Source organism: Myodes glareolus, chromosome 2, assembly GCF_982192425.1.
Source record: "Myodes glareolus chromosome 2, mMyoGla1.1, whole genome shotgun sequence".
Lineage (NCBI taxonomy): Eukaryota > Metazoa > Chordata > Mammalia > Rodentia > Cricetidae > Myodes > Myodes glareolus.
The window spans coordinates 132696775-132712409 of NC_142027.1; the positions used below are offsets into that span (position 1 = coordinate 132696775).

Below are 15635 nucleotides of genomic sequence, written 5' to 3' on the forward strand. Positions count from 1 at the left end.
GCTAGCCGGGTGGCTGGGACTAACAAGCACACCCTCCTCCTACAAGGTATGACACTAGAAATTGGCATCTGACTTCTGTACACATGCCATGGCATACAAATGCACACACATATGAGAGAGAGAGAGAGAGAGAGAGAGAGAGAGAGAGAGAGAGAGAGAGATATGCTCAGAGTCAGTGCTAGATTACAGCACCTAGATTCCAGAGTTGTTGGAAGGAAACATAGGGGGATTTCAAGGTGTCTGGGAGCTGCTAAGACAGTGCCCCGAGTTCAATGAAGTAGTTACTTAATGGTGGAGGCGGAGAGGGCTTGGCTATCATTCAGGTTGTGAGTAAGACATTCCCACTCTGTTCCTGGCCTTGTTGGAAATGGGAGGAGTAGGAGATGTAGCTGCTGCTCATTCCCTGCCAAGCCTTCGTCCAGATGCTCAGCCCAGTAGCCACATGCCATGGCACACACCAGTTTCCTCCACTGAGCCCCTGACGCTTAAGGTACCAGGGGACTGCAGGATACCACACAGACAAGACCAAAAAGGAAACTTCTCCATAACATAGTATAGTTAAAATACAGAACAAAGAAAGAGTATTGGAAACTACCAGAGAAAAGGGCCAAGTAATTTATAAAGGCAGGCGAAGTAGAGTAACAGCTGGTTGTACAGTAGAAACTTTGAAGCCAGAGTGCCTGGAGAAATGTATTCAAGCTCTTAAAGACCACAACTGCCACCAGGACTATTATACCCAGAAAAACTCTATTAAAATTGAACAAAAAATAAAAACTATGATCAGGAAAACAAAAGAGAATATAGGAATTTTTTACCACTAAGTCAGCTCTACAGAGGACTTGGGATATTAAGAAATGAATCACCAGGACTTGGGATATTAAGAAAGGAATCTGTTCTACAGAGGACACTGGAAGGACTAGAGAAAAGGATAAACACACCCAAGGGGCCACAGTGCCACACAAACAACTCTGAGACAGTAATTCAAAAGAAGCCCAATGAAACACCACAAACTCAACAAAATGACAGAAATGAAGACCCAACTTTCAGCAATAACTCCGAATGTCAATCATCTTAACATCCTAATTGGCGCTTTTTGCTAAGGGCAGACACAGACTGTCCAAGAAAACTCCAGAACTCGGATGTAGTGAATGGCTCTGCAGTTAGGAGCACCTCTGTCCTCGAGTTTGGTTCTCAGTAACACTTCAGGCAGCTCACAAACACCTCCAATTCCAGCTCCATATGATTCAACACCCTTTTCTGTACACACACACACACACACACACACACACACACACACACACATACACATACACATATTTTTTTTAACTAACATATTCCTAAAGATCACCTGTAACATGACCATCTCAGTGACAACCACAGGTCTACTCTCACCTCCTTGGAGATTCATTGTTAGTTTTGTTTTGCTTTGTCTTGTTTTTGCTCTTTGTTTTATGTGTTTTCAAGACAGGGTTTCTCTGTGTAGCCCTGGCTGTTCTGAAACTCACTCTATAGACAAAGCTGGCCTTGAACTCATGGAGATACACCTGTCTCTGCCTCCTGAGTGATGGGATTAAAGACATGTGCCACCATTGCCTGCTGATTCATTGCCTGTGAGATACTGTCCCTGACCTATTTCACTCAACATGATGTCCTCCAGTTCTATCCCACGTTGCCCCAAATTATAGAATTCACCTTCATCACAGATAGTAATGTGTAAGTAATGCTGAAAACGCTATTGTTGGATGAGAAGCACATACTTCAAAACAGACTTGCCTCAAAATATGCAGTTGTTATATGCCAGTAAATACAGTGTTGGACTGTACATAATTATAGAATGCAGCCAGTGTAAGATGTCAACCTCTTGTATCTCCTAGGTTGTTGCATCGCAGACGAAGATGACACCCCTCTGAGAAGGAGACATTTTGTCCATGGGACAAGGACCCGCTTGTGGCCGCCCAGCAGGGTGGAGCCCACACATCCCAATGATGGTCTGTGGAGATTCAGTTCTTGAATCAATGACTCTATGTAGTCGAGGTCCCACATTTCAGAGAAAACTGTAGCTGGGCCAGGTCATGCATTTCTGTAGTCACCTCAGCAATGACCACCTGTTTCCAGCAGTAGCTACCCTGGGTTGGCCTCTAACCTCCAGACATCCTCCTGCCTCATCTTCTCAAGTGCTGAGATTACTTGTGTGCCTCACCACAGCTGAGTTTTAGCGTGTTTTTCAGTGACATTATTTGACAAAAGCATAATGTTCCGTTTAACTGCACCACCGTTGTTGGTCTTGCTGGGCCGGTCAGTACTGTTCGAGGGTTAGTGAAGCTTTCCTCTTTGGCAAGGCATTCATTGTGGTCCCTCTGCCGTCCTTTCTGGCGGTTTTCATCTTCTTCTGGGTTCGCTCCTTTTTCTCCTTTCACCCCCTAAGGAGCGTGTCCCAGCAGCAACAGAAACTGCGTGTCAGCAGGCCACCTCCATCCCCTAGCTCTGTGTCCACACCACACAAGGTTTTGATCTTTCATCAGCAAGGCCAGTGGGCTGACAGGCCCCTGCTTCCTACCAGTTTCCAACAGGGTCATAATGGAGGTGGTCCCCTGCGACTTCCCAGAGGAGGAGGAGGAACTGTCTGTCTGGAAGGTAAGACTGGTCCCTCTTTGTGTGAGGTAGACATGTTGTTTACTGAGTTCTTTCTTTTGGAAATCAAGTGCAGACATTAAACTCTACACGCAAAATCCCCTTTGTGGAGAAATTTCAAGAGTAAGTCCATTGCCAACTGACGCGCAAGTCAAGATGATCTTCTTAAGTATTAGAGCATAGCAGCTCCCAGCTGGAGCTGGCGCCTACGTCTTCCTCGAGTGCTGTCTAAACTCATTTTAGGACACTGCCCAGACCCTGTTCCCCATGCACTTCTCTCAGCCTACTGTAGTGAGCAAGAGAGCTGAGCAAACAGGCCGGGGCGTGATCCGATCCTCATATCATTTTCCTTTCTGTGGCCACAGGTGGAACCCTCGGTCAAGGAAAACAGTAAGTGCTCCACATTCCTATGCTGAGGGTCAGTTTAAGTACTAAAGGGGTATAGATTTCCTCGCCTGTTTTTATTGAGAAATCCATCCTGATTCTGGTTCCCAGTTGAAAGGAGAAATGGGCCGTAGTGAACAGAGCTGTAATCCAATGGAAAGTTAGGACCATCGACAGCTTCTGGAAGCAGCAATATCATTATTTTGGTAGTGTGGATTTGTGTACCTGAAGGTTGGGAGGTTCAATGCACTCCAAAACAAAACAAAACAAAAATGAAGTCCACGCTTCCCATAACATTTTATCCCTTCAACCCAAACATAGGTTAACATCAAGATCAGTTTCATATACACAGAGACACTGCAGAGTTGACTGGTCCAGGCTCATGCATCTGTATGATCACAGCAGCTTGGCATGAGTCCAAGGTTGATGCTCCGAGCTTGAGACCCATATTCTAGTCCCAGGCACGGGATCCACAGTCACCACGCCACGGTATTTCGGCTCAGGCAAACACCTGGTGCGATTTCATCCTAGGAGTTCCCAACACTCCTAGCAGTGGAAGGCAGTGGAAGGCAGTCACAGTGTTCACACAATCCAGGCTGCATTTAAAAGCTCACATGGAGGCTGGGCAGTGGTGGTGGTGGTGGCGGGGCACATGCCTTTAATCCCAGCACTTGGGAGGCAGAGGGAAGGTGACTCTCCTGTGAGTTCAAGGCCAGCCTGGTCTACAGAGTTAGTTCTAAGATAGCCAAGGCTACACAAAGAAACCCTGTCTCAAAAAACAAAAACAAACAAACAAGCAGACACGTAAGTCATTAATGTGAAATTCAAATAGCCCCCATGGTAGGTGAGGTGCCTGTACCACAGTGTAAGTCAATGCCTGTCAAGGCTGTGTTAGGTCTTCCTCACTCCTTGCTCGTAGCAGATAAGCATCATGGGATTATTTGACTATATTTAACGAGATGATCATCTAAACACTTACAGACACTCAAATTCTCTAGCAAGCGTATTTAACAGACTGTGTAACAAAACGTCCCAGCTGGCTGTTACTCTTGAGTCCCGCTCCCTCGTCGCACACCTGTGCTCTCCCTGTGACAGGAAGTGGAGACACCACAAGCTAACTGAGCCGAATGTCTTGCTGTGGGAGCCTCGTGTGAGCTGGCCAGCCACCAACCCCATGGGTGCCACTGAGCCTTCTGTACAAAAGAAAACGACCACGCCTCTGAGGAGGTTAGCTGGAAATGACAGCCGTCCACTGTTCCCATAGTTATAAAGCATCTCAAAGAGAATTAACAACAAGAGGATTATTTGTCTACAATTAAACCCATTCGTAGCAAAGGTCTTTTTTTGTTTGAGACAGGGTTACCGCTTTATAGTCCTGGCTAGCTTGAAACTAGTGTAAACTAGCCTGGCCTCGAACACACACATTTTCCTGTCTCTGCCTCCTGAGTGCTAGTATTAAAGGCATGAAACACAATACCTGGCAAAGGTCACATTTTTGTCTAGTAAGCAGATCCTTTGGGAAGATAGTACATGTAGAAACACATAGAGATCCGGGGAAGAAAAGGTCTCGGAAGTTACCAAGAAGATAATGGCAGTTGAGGTCAGCTTCTTCCTGGACAGAAGAGACATGGAACTCGGTCCCTGGGGCCCAGTATATCCTTCATGTTCATCCCATTTGGACAGTTTTACATTATAGGATGCCTTCAGCAGGAGAGCTAAATTCCCCGCCTCTGTCCCCTCTTGCTCCTGTCTTTTGCCTTCTGTCTTTGCCCCATGCCTGTCCACTGATGTTGCTGAATTATCCACAAGCGGCAGTGGCAGGGTACTGACGGAGCCTCCCTCTCTTCCTAGTCACCCTGGAGACCGTGAGGGATCACTTCCATCAGCACAGAAGGTTGGAAGAGTCCATCGAGAACCCTAGTAGGTTGGTTGCGTCTGTGTAGAACACAGAAACTTAGAAATCGCTTTCTAACGGATGTTGTTTCTAAGGCTATCACGGTGTGATCGTGAGAACACAGACATGTGCCACAGCATAGATATACCTTAATGGAATCTTAAGGGCGCGACAAATGACCCAAAGATTCCATAGCAACTTAGTCCTCATACATTACTTTCCTCAGCAGGGGACAATTTTGCGTTAGCCACCAATAACACACTCGATGCAGCCATGATTCATGAAAAGCTCAGCTTTATTCTTTTTCTTCAATTTTGTTTTTATGTGTAATGGTGTTTTGCTGAATGTATGCCGATTTACTAGATACATACAGTACTCATAGAGGCAGACCCTCGGAGAGTCTTGGATCTCCTAGAACTTATGAGCCATTGTGTGGGTGCTGGGAACTGAAGCAGGGTCCTCTGGAAGAGCAGCCAATGCTCTTAACCACTGAGCCATCTCTCCAGTACAACTGGTGTTTTTTTTTTTTTTAACAGGAGTAGATTTGCTCCATGACTTTGGAATCCTCTGAGCCTAAGCTCCCCATGGACAGGAGAGGGACAGCGTCTATGGCTCACTTGCCACAGGAAGTCTCCTTCCAACTGGTCTTTGTGTGTCAACACTGCTGGTGGACTATTATCTGGCACTCTGAAACTGGATGGAGCCTCCAAGGGCATGCCTGTACACTGAAAGGCATTCTCCTTTCGGGAAGAGTAGGGGCACGAAGGGATGATTCCACTAGAGGACAAACTTAGTATGCTGACGGGCTGGACCCCACGCTCCAGGCTATTTCATTAGCTCCCATGCAAGGCCCTCAGAAGGTAGCTTTGAAAGCCTGTTACTTTTTTACATCGCCACTTCCAAACGCTACTGGTGTCCTCCCCTTCATATGCACAGACATTCTGGCCATGACTCTGACAGCAGGAACAGAATTCTCCTCCATCAGCTCAGCCATAGACAACTACCACATTCTTTAACATCACCTGAGCCAGGATGCTGCTCACATATGGGAAGCCGAAAGCTTCATCCTCAGCTCGTTCAGCCTGCCGTGCCCTACACAGGTTCAAATGTCCACTGACTGTGACCAGCTCAGGAGTCGGGGGAGGACAGCCCCTGGAGCGAACACCTCGCCCCTTCTTTGTCCAGGGCTCTCATTTCTTCTTAATAGGATGCTCTGGGCCTTGCTGGAGTCCAGCTGGGCCTTGGAGTTGATTAAACTCATTTAGTGTCTAGAGGAGAGAACACCTATTTCTTTAGTATGTGCCCAGTGAGCCTTGTAATGCATGCTGAGCTGGGGCAGCAAATTACTCAAGAGATCAAGAAAGGTAGGGGAAGTCGTATCTCCTCATCTTCCCCCTCTCTTTGCCATCCAACATCATAGCCACTAAACCAATACATTATCCAACTTATATTAATTCAAATACACAAACATTGAGAATCCCAGTCCTGTAGCTGCAGCTCATGTCTCCCATGGACATAAGTTTATAATGCAGGAGAATAATACCATTTCTTGGGCACTTTGCCTATGTTCTCTTCTCTGATCTTAGATACTTCAACACACACACACATACACACACACACACACACACACACACACATACACGGAGTGGGGGAGCAGGATAAGTTTGGAAGTAGCGGCTGTATGGGGTAAGAAGAATTGAAATCTGATCCACCTGAAGGCTTGTAAGACCTTCCAGTCTCATTCTGGAGGCCTCAGAGTCCACAGAAGTCAGAAAGTGTCTGAGAATCCAGAGAATAGGGCCATAATTGGCTGTTAATCAGTTTCCCAAGACGACTACAAAACGTTTGACCTCGATACTGTACAGAGGGAAGTTTAGCTCACTGTTCTCACACGGCAACGGTATCTGCTGACTTCTGGGAACATCCTCGTGGCTCACCACAACACTTGCCAGTTCCAAAGAACGGGTTGTACAGGTGATGCGTGAAGTACAGGGATGCAAGCATATGGCCTGCTCTGTTTAGCAGTCCACCAGTAGGAGAGGAGCTAGACAGGGTCTGAGCAAAGCACGGTGGCCCGACGGCCCACTCGTGACATTATTTACTGTCTGTGACTGTGTGTGGGAGTGGGTGAGGCTGTGCTGTAATACAAGTGTGGAGGTCAGAGGGCAACTCATGGGAATCAGTTTTCTCCTTGCACCACGTGGGTTCCCAAGATGAAACTCAAGTCACCAGGCTTGGCAGCAGCACCTTTCTTTACCTTCTGAGCCAGCCTGCAGGCTTCCGCCTGAGGCCCCTCCCAAAAGGGTTGGCCTCCTCCCGGTACCACTGCACTCACGCTGGAGGGCACACCATACCTCCAGGCCGTACCCCGCCGTGGCTACACGAGACCCAGAGGACTGGGAGGAAGACTGTCCTGACCGCTGACTGTCTTACTGGTGTTCACACCCTCCAGGCTGGAATGTCTACAGGCAGTGGGACTGGAGCAGCAACGACGAGGAAGACTTTGAAGGTGTGTGAGCTCTTGGGGTCGAGCTGTGTGGGAAAGGGCTCCTGGGAGGCGCGGGGTGTACGTGCTGCTCTGGGGACTGGGAGGAGTATGCATAGGCAGGAAACAGAACCAGAGAGCAGCGATGCCTACCTCCTCCCTTGTTTACGACTCAAGGATCAGAGCTCGCTGTTGGAGTACGCTTTTTTTTTTACTTCTCTGGCTGACAATAACTGTCTCCACAAGCCCCACTTCCCGTGGTTCCGTGCCAGACACCTCCACTGTTGACAGTGATTGTGGGCCATCTGCTGGAGATTGTGCATAAGACATTGGGTTTGCTACTTACATTGCCCACAGTTTAAGGAATCTAGAGACACAGGTCTCACTCTCGGGCACAACATGGGCGGTGGGTGAGAAGTCCACCCTTCTTCCCTGCTCTGTCAGGCTCAGCATGCCAGCCATTCTCTGTCCGGCCTTCTCACCTCACCACACACCTATTTTTATGAACACTCCTGGGAGGGAGGCGTTCTAAACCAGGCCACTGGGAGACCAGTGCCTGCTCCTGGGTCCTGGAGAAGACTGGTGAGTCCATCTTCAGTCACCTCTCGCCTCCACTCTGACTCCATTTCCCATATTGTGGGACCGGGAGCGAACCCTGAAGATATTTCCAAAAGGGACTCCTATGTCCAGTGGCCCCCTGAACCTCTCTAAAGCTAGGCAGAAGAGTTTTGTGGGAGAATTGTCTGTATTCTGTCAATCTGTTTATTTTGAATAAATGCTGATTGGCCAAGCAGGAAGTATAGGCGGGTCAACCAGACAGGAAGTAGAGGTGGGGCAATGAGAACAGGAGAATGCTAGGAAGGAGGAAGCCCATTCCTCCCATTCCTGCCCAGACTACTGAGAAGCAAGATGTCACCTGCCTGGTTGAGAAAGGTACTGAACCATGTGGCTAGCATAGATAAGAATGATGGGTTAATATAAGCTACAAGAGCTAATAAGTAGCCTGAGCTAATGGACCAATCAGTTTTATAATTTATGGAGACCTCTGTGTGATTTTCTTTGGGACTTGCCAGCTGTGGGGTACTAGGCAGGACAGAAACCCCAACGAGCAGGCCCCTCATGTTACACAGAAGTAAAAGAGCGTACATGGGAAGGGGCAGCACACACAGGCACTCAACCTGCCATGGGCCTTGTCTGGGAATCCACAGGATCAGGAGAGAGGCTCTGTCCAGAAGGTTCAAGAGGCCCGTATCCTGTCCAATTCTTCTGCTCCATGCAGTGTCCCCCAACTCCTAGTCTTGTTCCTTGCGCTCAGACCTGCTAGTTACTTCTCAGAGCAGTGGAAAAACTGCCTGGCACCTTTTCTTTAGGTCACCGCTCATCTGCATCCTGTAAGATGAGGAACAAGAGGGATTTGGCCCTTTTGTTCAGCCTGTCAGTTTGTGTTCTGTTGTATCTTATGAGCAAGAGAATTGTCACTACGTCCCAAAGTCCACCAAGTCCCTCAGGTCATCACAGGTGCAGTCATCACAGGTCCAGAATATTTATCAGCCTGTCTGTTGGGTTGTCATTCTATTGCATAAGACAAGCACTCATGTATAAAGGCCACAGTAAATTGAGTAGTTAGGGAGGTGACAATGTCCTCCTGCTCTCTCCTCCAATTTCCCCATATTGGAGAAATCCATGGGAGCGAGGTTAAGGAGGAGAGAGAACGCTGGCAGCAACGACGGAGAAGGACACGGGTGTAATGAGGCAGCACACAAGAAGGGAGGTCACGGCTGTGGACAAAAAGTCATGGAGACTGTGGTAGCCTCTAGGAAAAACAGGAGAACACAGGCACTGTCCTTATTATGATAGAGTCTGGGCTAGAAAAAAATACCCAGAGCCTGTCCTTGGTGGCCAGGTAAGGAAACAAGGCCCCAAGACAGGAGCAGAGGGATGAGAACTGAAGTCTGAGGAAGTGAAGCAGAGACCCAGATCCTCAGCCTAGACTTGAACTCCCTCCTTGTAACATGAAGGGCCTGCTTGTTTGTGTTTCTGTCCTGCCCGGCCCCCCAGCTGTTTAGTCCCAGAGAAAAACCACACACAGATCTCTTTAAGTTATAAAGCTGATTGACCCGTTAGGTCAGGCTTCTTACTGGCTAACTCTCACATCTTGATTAACCCACTTTTTCTGATCTATTTTAGCCATGTGTCTCAGTACCTTTTTCAGTGGGGCAGATCACATCCTGCTGCTTTGGTGATCTGGGCAGGAGTGCGAGGAATCAGCTTCCTCCTCCCCAGAATTCTCCTGCTCTCCTCACATCATTTCCACTTCCTATCTGGTTTTCCCGCCTACACCTCCTGCCTGACCAATCAGCGTTTATTTAAAACATGATTGACAGAATACAGACCAATTCTCCTGCACCACTTCCCCCTCTTTTTTTTTATAAAAAAACAAGCAAACAAAGGAAAATATTCATAGTCCATTTTTGGGGAATGTGGGCGTAGTATTCCAGGCTACTTCCAGCTGGTTGGGGGCGCTGATAATCTTATGGGGACCTAAAGGAAGTTTAGAGTTATGCTCAAGTCCTGACTGAAGTATTCTGTAAGTTTTGATCATCTCAGGCAGCAGTCTTGAACCTGTTCTGGATGAAGAACTCAGACATCTGGGCCATCTGCTCCTGTCGGAGATTGTTCAGGTGGTCTCCCTTGGTCAAATTGGATTTTTCTTTACTCAGAATAAATCCAGAGCCTCTCGTTTTCTGTGGAAACAAAAGAAAAATCTCTTCTCCAAAGTAACCTACCTTTTGACTTCAATTTTGAAGCCAAGGTATTTTCAAAATACCTATCTTGGATTAATTCTGCAGCATTTATAAGCAAATATCTTTTAGCAGCTGTTGCTCCTTCTTCAGCATTTAAACAATTCAAAGAGAGCATAATAGCATACAGTATCAAGATTCTCTGTGTATTTTTCTTCTTTACGTGGCTTATTTTAACCTCTATTTCTTTTATTTTTACTTTTAACTTTTGGCTTTTTGAGACAGGTTCTCTGCATATCTTTGTCCTGGAACTCCCTCTGTAGACCAGGCTATCCTTGAACTCACAGAGATCCTTCTGTCTCTGCCTCCCAGTCTTTTCTTTCTTTCTTTCTTTCTTTCTTTCTTTCTTTCTTTCTTTCTTTTTTTACTCTGAGAACTTTAACCTTTAGCCTGTATATATTTTTAACACAATGTAAACCATTTAGAGGTTTTCTTACTCTTTGAATCTCTCTTTACTGTCTCTCTCTCTCTCTCTCTCTCTCTCTCACCATGTGGGTCCTTAATTTGCTAAGGAATATGGAGAAAACAACACTCAAAAAGCTCCTATGGCGTTTCAAGGTCCTTGCCAGGAAGCAAGCTGCAACATTGTATCCATAGTCGGGACTGCCTGCTTGAAAGTCAAGAGTTTTCCCTGGCAGAACCGCCCAGAAACCCAGCATTTTAAAACAGCGCAGCTTTTTTCCTGCTACAGCTGAAAACTGAAATGCTTTACTCTAGTCCTTCCCAAGCTTTCTCAGGCTTTCTGTGGGTGCAGTTATCCACGTGGGCACCATTCTGTTTTCTTTAGATCCCCATAAGATTATCAGCGCCCCCAACCAACTGGAAGTAGCCTGGAATACTACGCCCACATTCCCCAAAAATGGACTATGGATATTTTCCTTTGTTTTCTTTTTTTTAAAAAAAGAGGGGGAAGTAGTGCAGGAGAATTGGTCTGTATTCTGTCAATCATGTTTTAAATAAATTCTGATTGGCCAGGCAGGAGGTGTAGGCGGGAAAACCAGACCGGAATTGGAAATAATGTGAGGAGAGCAGGAGAATTCTGGGGAGGAGGAAGCTGATTCCTCTTACTCCTGCCCAGATCACCGAAGCAGCAGGATGTGATCTGCCCCACTGAAAAAGGTACTGAGACACATGGCTAAAATAGATCAGAAAAAGTGGGTTAATCAAGATGTGAGAGTTAGCCAGTAAGAAGCCTGACCTAACGGGCCAATCAGCTTTATAACTTAAAGAGATCTGTGTGTGGTTTTTCTCTGGGACTAAACAGCTGGGGGGCCGGGCAGGGCAGAAATCCGAACAAGCAAACCCCCTCATGTTACACCTCCTCCTTTCTTCAAGGCCACACCATCACCGTCACTGCCCTGGTGCACGCAGAAGCATGTCTCTCTGATGACACGGAGGAGAAGGCAGAGGCAGCCATTCGTATGTAGCTCTTATTTGTGTCTCTTCAATGTTCTTAATCAAACTCTGTCTCTGTTGCTCTTCCCCATCCCCCTTCCCACGTTTTCTGACTTTGCGGTGGTGGGTCCTGGTCTTGTGCATATGCTTGTAGTCCTTGAACCTTAGAATGTGCTTGATTTCCGTGCTCCTCACCCTCTTTCCTCGCCCAGCCTCAGCTTCCTTTTCTTTGTTTGGTGATGTTAGAAGTAGAACCCAAGCCTCATTTGAGCTCTGCCCTCGATCTCCAGTTCCAGTACCTACGATTTCCGAAAGTCATAGATAGACAGGTGGTGTTGCATGACAGTCAGACACAAAAAGAGAAACACGAACCAGACAGCTGTGCTTGTTTACCTTGGGGGTCTCAGGATGGACCATAGAGAGGGAAAGGGTCGTGGAGAGGGAAGGTGGGTCATGGTAGCACTCTCATCAGAGCCAGTGGTGTCCAGTGAAGGCAGTGTGCGGGATTCGGCCTGCCCGTCCCCACTCCAAGGGACATCCCATCCTCAGATTCAGGTTTACTGTGTTTCAGGATCCTGTGACGACATCCGCAAGGAGGTGGAACTGTGATCATGAAGACAGAGGCTGTTGCGCTCTTACCTTTTCCCCTCTGTGGAATGGGTCGCTCTAACAGCTTAGACTTAGGGGTTTTGTACATATGTTTGCTCCTTTTTCATTGTTACAAATGCTTTGTTTTTCATGTTGGCTATTTAACATTGTAAATATGTTTCTTCTTATTGGTGCATATTATATATTAAATGAAACTTGATTCCTGCCGGTCTGTAGTAAAACCTTTCTTGTAGTATAAGCACTGCTAGATCAAATCCCTAAAGAGAAGTTCATCTTCAACTTAGTGACCCGCCATCACTCCCATGAGACAGGCTCGTCACCGGGTCGTCCCTGCCATCACTCCCTTGCCAGGCCCATCACGGGTCGGCACTGAACACAGTGACGCTGAGCACCAGTCATCTGTCCTATGTCACTGCTGCTCTAGGACTTCAGTGACGGAAGTCAGCTTGTTCCTCTCTCTGGAAGTCATGGCAGCAATATGACCCAGGTGGCCCAACACCACTGGGATGTCTGTCCTTCACACCTCGAAGCCAGCACCATGGTACCGCGTCCACAGTTCCTGCACCTGCCTTGAGGCTCTTCAGCTGCTGCTGTTTCCACTGGGAAGGCCCTGCTTTCTCTCTGTGCTGCTGTTTCCACTGGGAAGGCCCTGCTTTCTCTCTGTGCTGCTGTTTCCACTGGGAAGGCCCTGCTTTCTCTCTGTGCTGCTGGTTCCACTGGGAAGGCCCGGCTTTCTCTCTATGCTGCTGTTTCTGAATGGGAAGGCCCTGCTTTCTCTCTGTGCTGCTGTTTCCACTGGGAAGGCCCTGCTTTCTCTCTAAACTGCTGTTTCCACTGGGAAGGCCCTGCTTTCTCTTCCGTTGTTATCATGGAAGCCTGTTGAATCCCTTTACCCTGGAGCCCAGCATTTCCCAAGAACACACTGGCTCATCACTGCCAGTCAGCGCCCAGTGTCCCCCAAGGAAACAAGTCCCCAGCATCGTCTCATTGACAGAAAGACTGCAGTGACAGATTCATGTTTTCTTTCTGTTGTTGCTTTGGGTTTTCCCGCTGGTGCTTGGTCATGTCTCCACCAGGTCCCTGGTGGTCAGCTTCAGCTTGGGGTGCTTTGCTCCAAATCACCCCTTATCTCTCCATGAACTTGCAGAGTATTGCCCTCTCTCACCTTCCTCATCCTGTAAGGAGTGCTCCCCATGAAGCTCCTCCCCGAGTCAGCACTGAAGTGCTCCCTTACTGTCTGCTCTTCTGACTTCTGTTCACCCATTCCCGAGCTTCTCTCCCTCTGATTAATGATGCCCCCTCATGCTTTACATCGTTCCCTTAATGACCTTTTCTGATGATTTTTTTAAAGATTTATTTATTTATTTATTATACAGTGTTTTGTCTGTCTGTATGCATGGTGGCCAGAAGAAGACACCAGATCTCATTCCAAATGGCTGTGAGCAACCATGTGGTTGCTGGGAATTGAACTCAGGTCCTCTGGAAGAGCAGTCAGTGCTCTCAACCTCTGAGCCATCTCTCCAGCCCATCTGATGATTTTTTTGAAAGGAAAAAAAACCACTTTATTAACTGGAAAATAATGAATAAGTCTCATCAAGTAGATAAATACCTGCAGCAGAGTAATGGTGGCTCACCTTTAATCCCGGCGCTCCAAAGGCAGAGGCAGGAGGATCTCCATGAGTTCAAGGCCAGCCTGGTCTACAGATCAAGTTCCAGGATGGCCAGAGCTACATGGAGAAACCCTGTCTCAAAAGGCAAAGAAAACCAAACCGAAATCAGAGCCCTGTGTCCTATGGTGACACGGCTCTGTACTTCTCCCTCCTCTCCCTTCCATGCCCGTCCATGGCCTGCATGGATTCTTTTCTGTACTTACACATGAAACTTGTGTAAGTTCCATGAGCATGTGTGGGTGTCAATGCACACCAAAGCTTCCCCTCTGCCACCCTTCTGCCTGGTGATGTCGCACCCTGCCCACAAGTCCACCACCAGCTTCCCTGGCTCTGGGTGGCTCCCATTTATGAATGCGTCTCGCTACCCACCTTCTGCCTTGTTCCTGTCCTGCTCTACTGATTCTGCATCCGATGCCTGTTCCCCCCAGGAGCCACTGTCAGAAAGGAGCTGCTGCTCACACAGAACCCAAAGCTGAGCTCATTCGCTGTAAGATGCACCCATAGTCAGAACTCTTCAGATAAAGAGGTCTCACCCATCTCATGCCCGAGTCACCTCCTCCCCCACTCTCCTCTCTGCTGGTCAGGATTCTGTTCTTAGAATGACAGAGTTGTTTCCGCTAATTTAGTCACAGACTTCCTCGGTGTTTGATATTGACTTTGGGTCAGTTTCTTTCGGGGTTCCATTTCCTTCATTTGCAGATGCTGTGATTGGAGCGAGTTGGCCTTGGCCTTGGCTGTTGGGATTGGTTTTCAGTGTTTGAGTCTTACCGATTGTGAGTTCTGTTGATGTGCAGGAGCATGAGCACAAGGCCGTTCCTCCTGGTGAGAGGAGATAGGTTTGGAAAGAGTATGTTAAAGTGATGTCTCGTTAACTGTTTAACAGTTAACTCGTTAACTGTTTGCTCCAGAAGGGTGCGGAGTGGAAATCTGAAGCTCACTTCTTCCCACCAGGGGCAGCTGCTGAGAGCAGCATGTACTTACCCCCAGAACAACCTGAGCACAATGGCACTCTCACTGGGGAGAGACCGAGGGCAGTGGTCCTCTGTCCAGGAGATAAAGCAACTACACAGAGTTCTGGAAGAGCATGGGGTATTACCAGGAGGTTAAATGCCTAGTCAGGGATACGCAGGCACTCGGGGAAGTTTCCTTCCCAGCCTGCCCTGGTCCACAGCTCAGCTGCCTCAGCATCTCTGAGTGGTGTCCACTCTCTTGGTGTCAATGTCCCCTACCCCTGCAGCGGGTTCTCAGGGTAAGGGCAGGAGGACACCCAGGCACTGTCCCCAAGGCTGCTGCCTCCTGCAGGAGCTCCTCGGCCAGCAGCTGCCCCTCTGTGGGGTGCACTGCCCCTGAGTGGTGCTGACAGCTCTGGAGCTGGATCAGGGAAGAAGGGCCCAGTCCTGCTCTCTAGCTTGGGGCCCTCAGGGAGACCCCCTCCACCCTGTCAGGGGATCAGAGGCCTCCAATGCCCAGGGGGAAGATCTGCAGCCTTTGGGCGCTCTGGTCCCTCTGGCCTCTCACTCCAGCAACCTGAGGGCATGCGTACATTTTGTGTTTCCTCAGGAATCTGTGATATGGGCCTGGGCAGTGTGCTCTATACACACCTGGCACTTCAAATTTGATCAGACGTGTCAAATATTTGTCCCAGACATGGACTACACACTGCTGGGCCTAAGGATAGCCTAAAGAGAGTCAGAGAAGCCATTTCTACACACTAAAGTTCCAACCTTCACTATTTACTGCTGTCTTGGATGGCCTTTGTCCTAAAT

General features: G+C 48.0%; 1 protein-coding gene across 4 annotated transcripts in view; it reads left to right on the forward strand.

The window, feature by feature from the left end:
- Window positions 1–12406, forward strand: part of LOC125410226 (uncharacterized) — a 30134-nt gene extending 17728 nt beyond the window's left edge. For all 4 annotated transcript variants that reach the window (XM_087903735.1, XM_087903734.1, XM_087903733.1 and 1 more), the window contains 7 exons: window positions 1875–1988; window positions 2561–2634; window positions 2997–3021; window positions 4867–4935; window positions 7362–7418; window positions 11531–11614; window positions 12162–12406. In XM_087903735.1, coding sequence (XP_087759861.1) covers window positions 1875–1988; window positions 2561–2634; window positions 2997–3021; window positions 4867–4935; window positions 7362–7418; window positions 11531–11614; window positions 12162–12199 — 461 coding nt within the window. In that variant the 3' untranslated portion in view covers window positions 12200–12406. The remainder of the gene's footprint in view (window positions 1–1874; window positions 1989–2560; window positions 2635–2996; window positions 3022–4866; window positions 4936–7361; window positions 7419–11530; window positions 11615–12161) is intronic.
- The last annotated feature ends 3229 nt before the right edge of the window (window positions 12407–15635 follow it).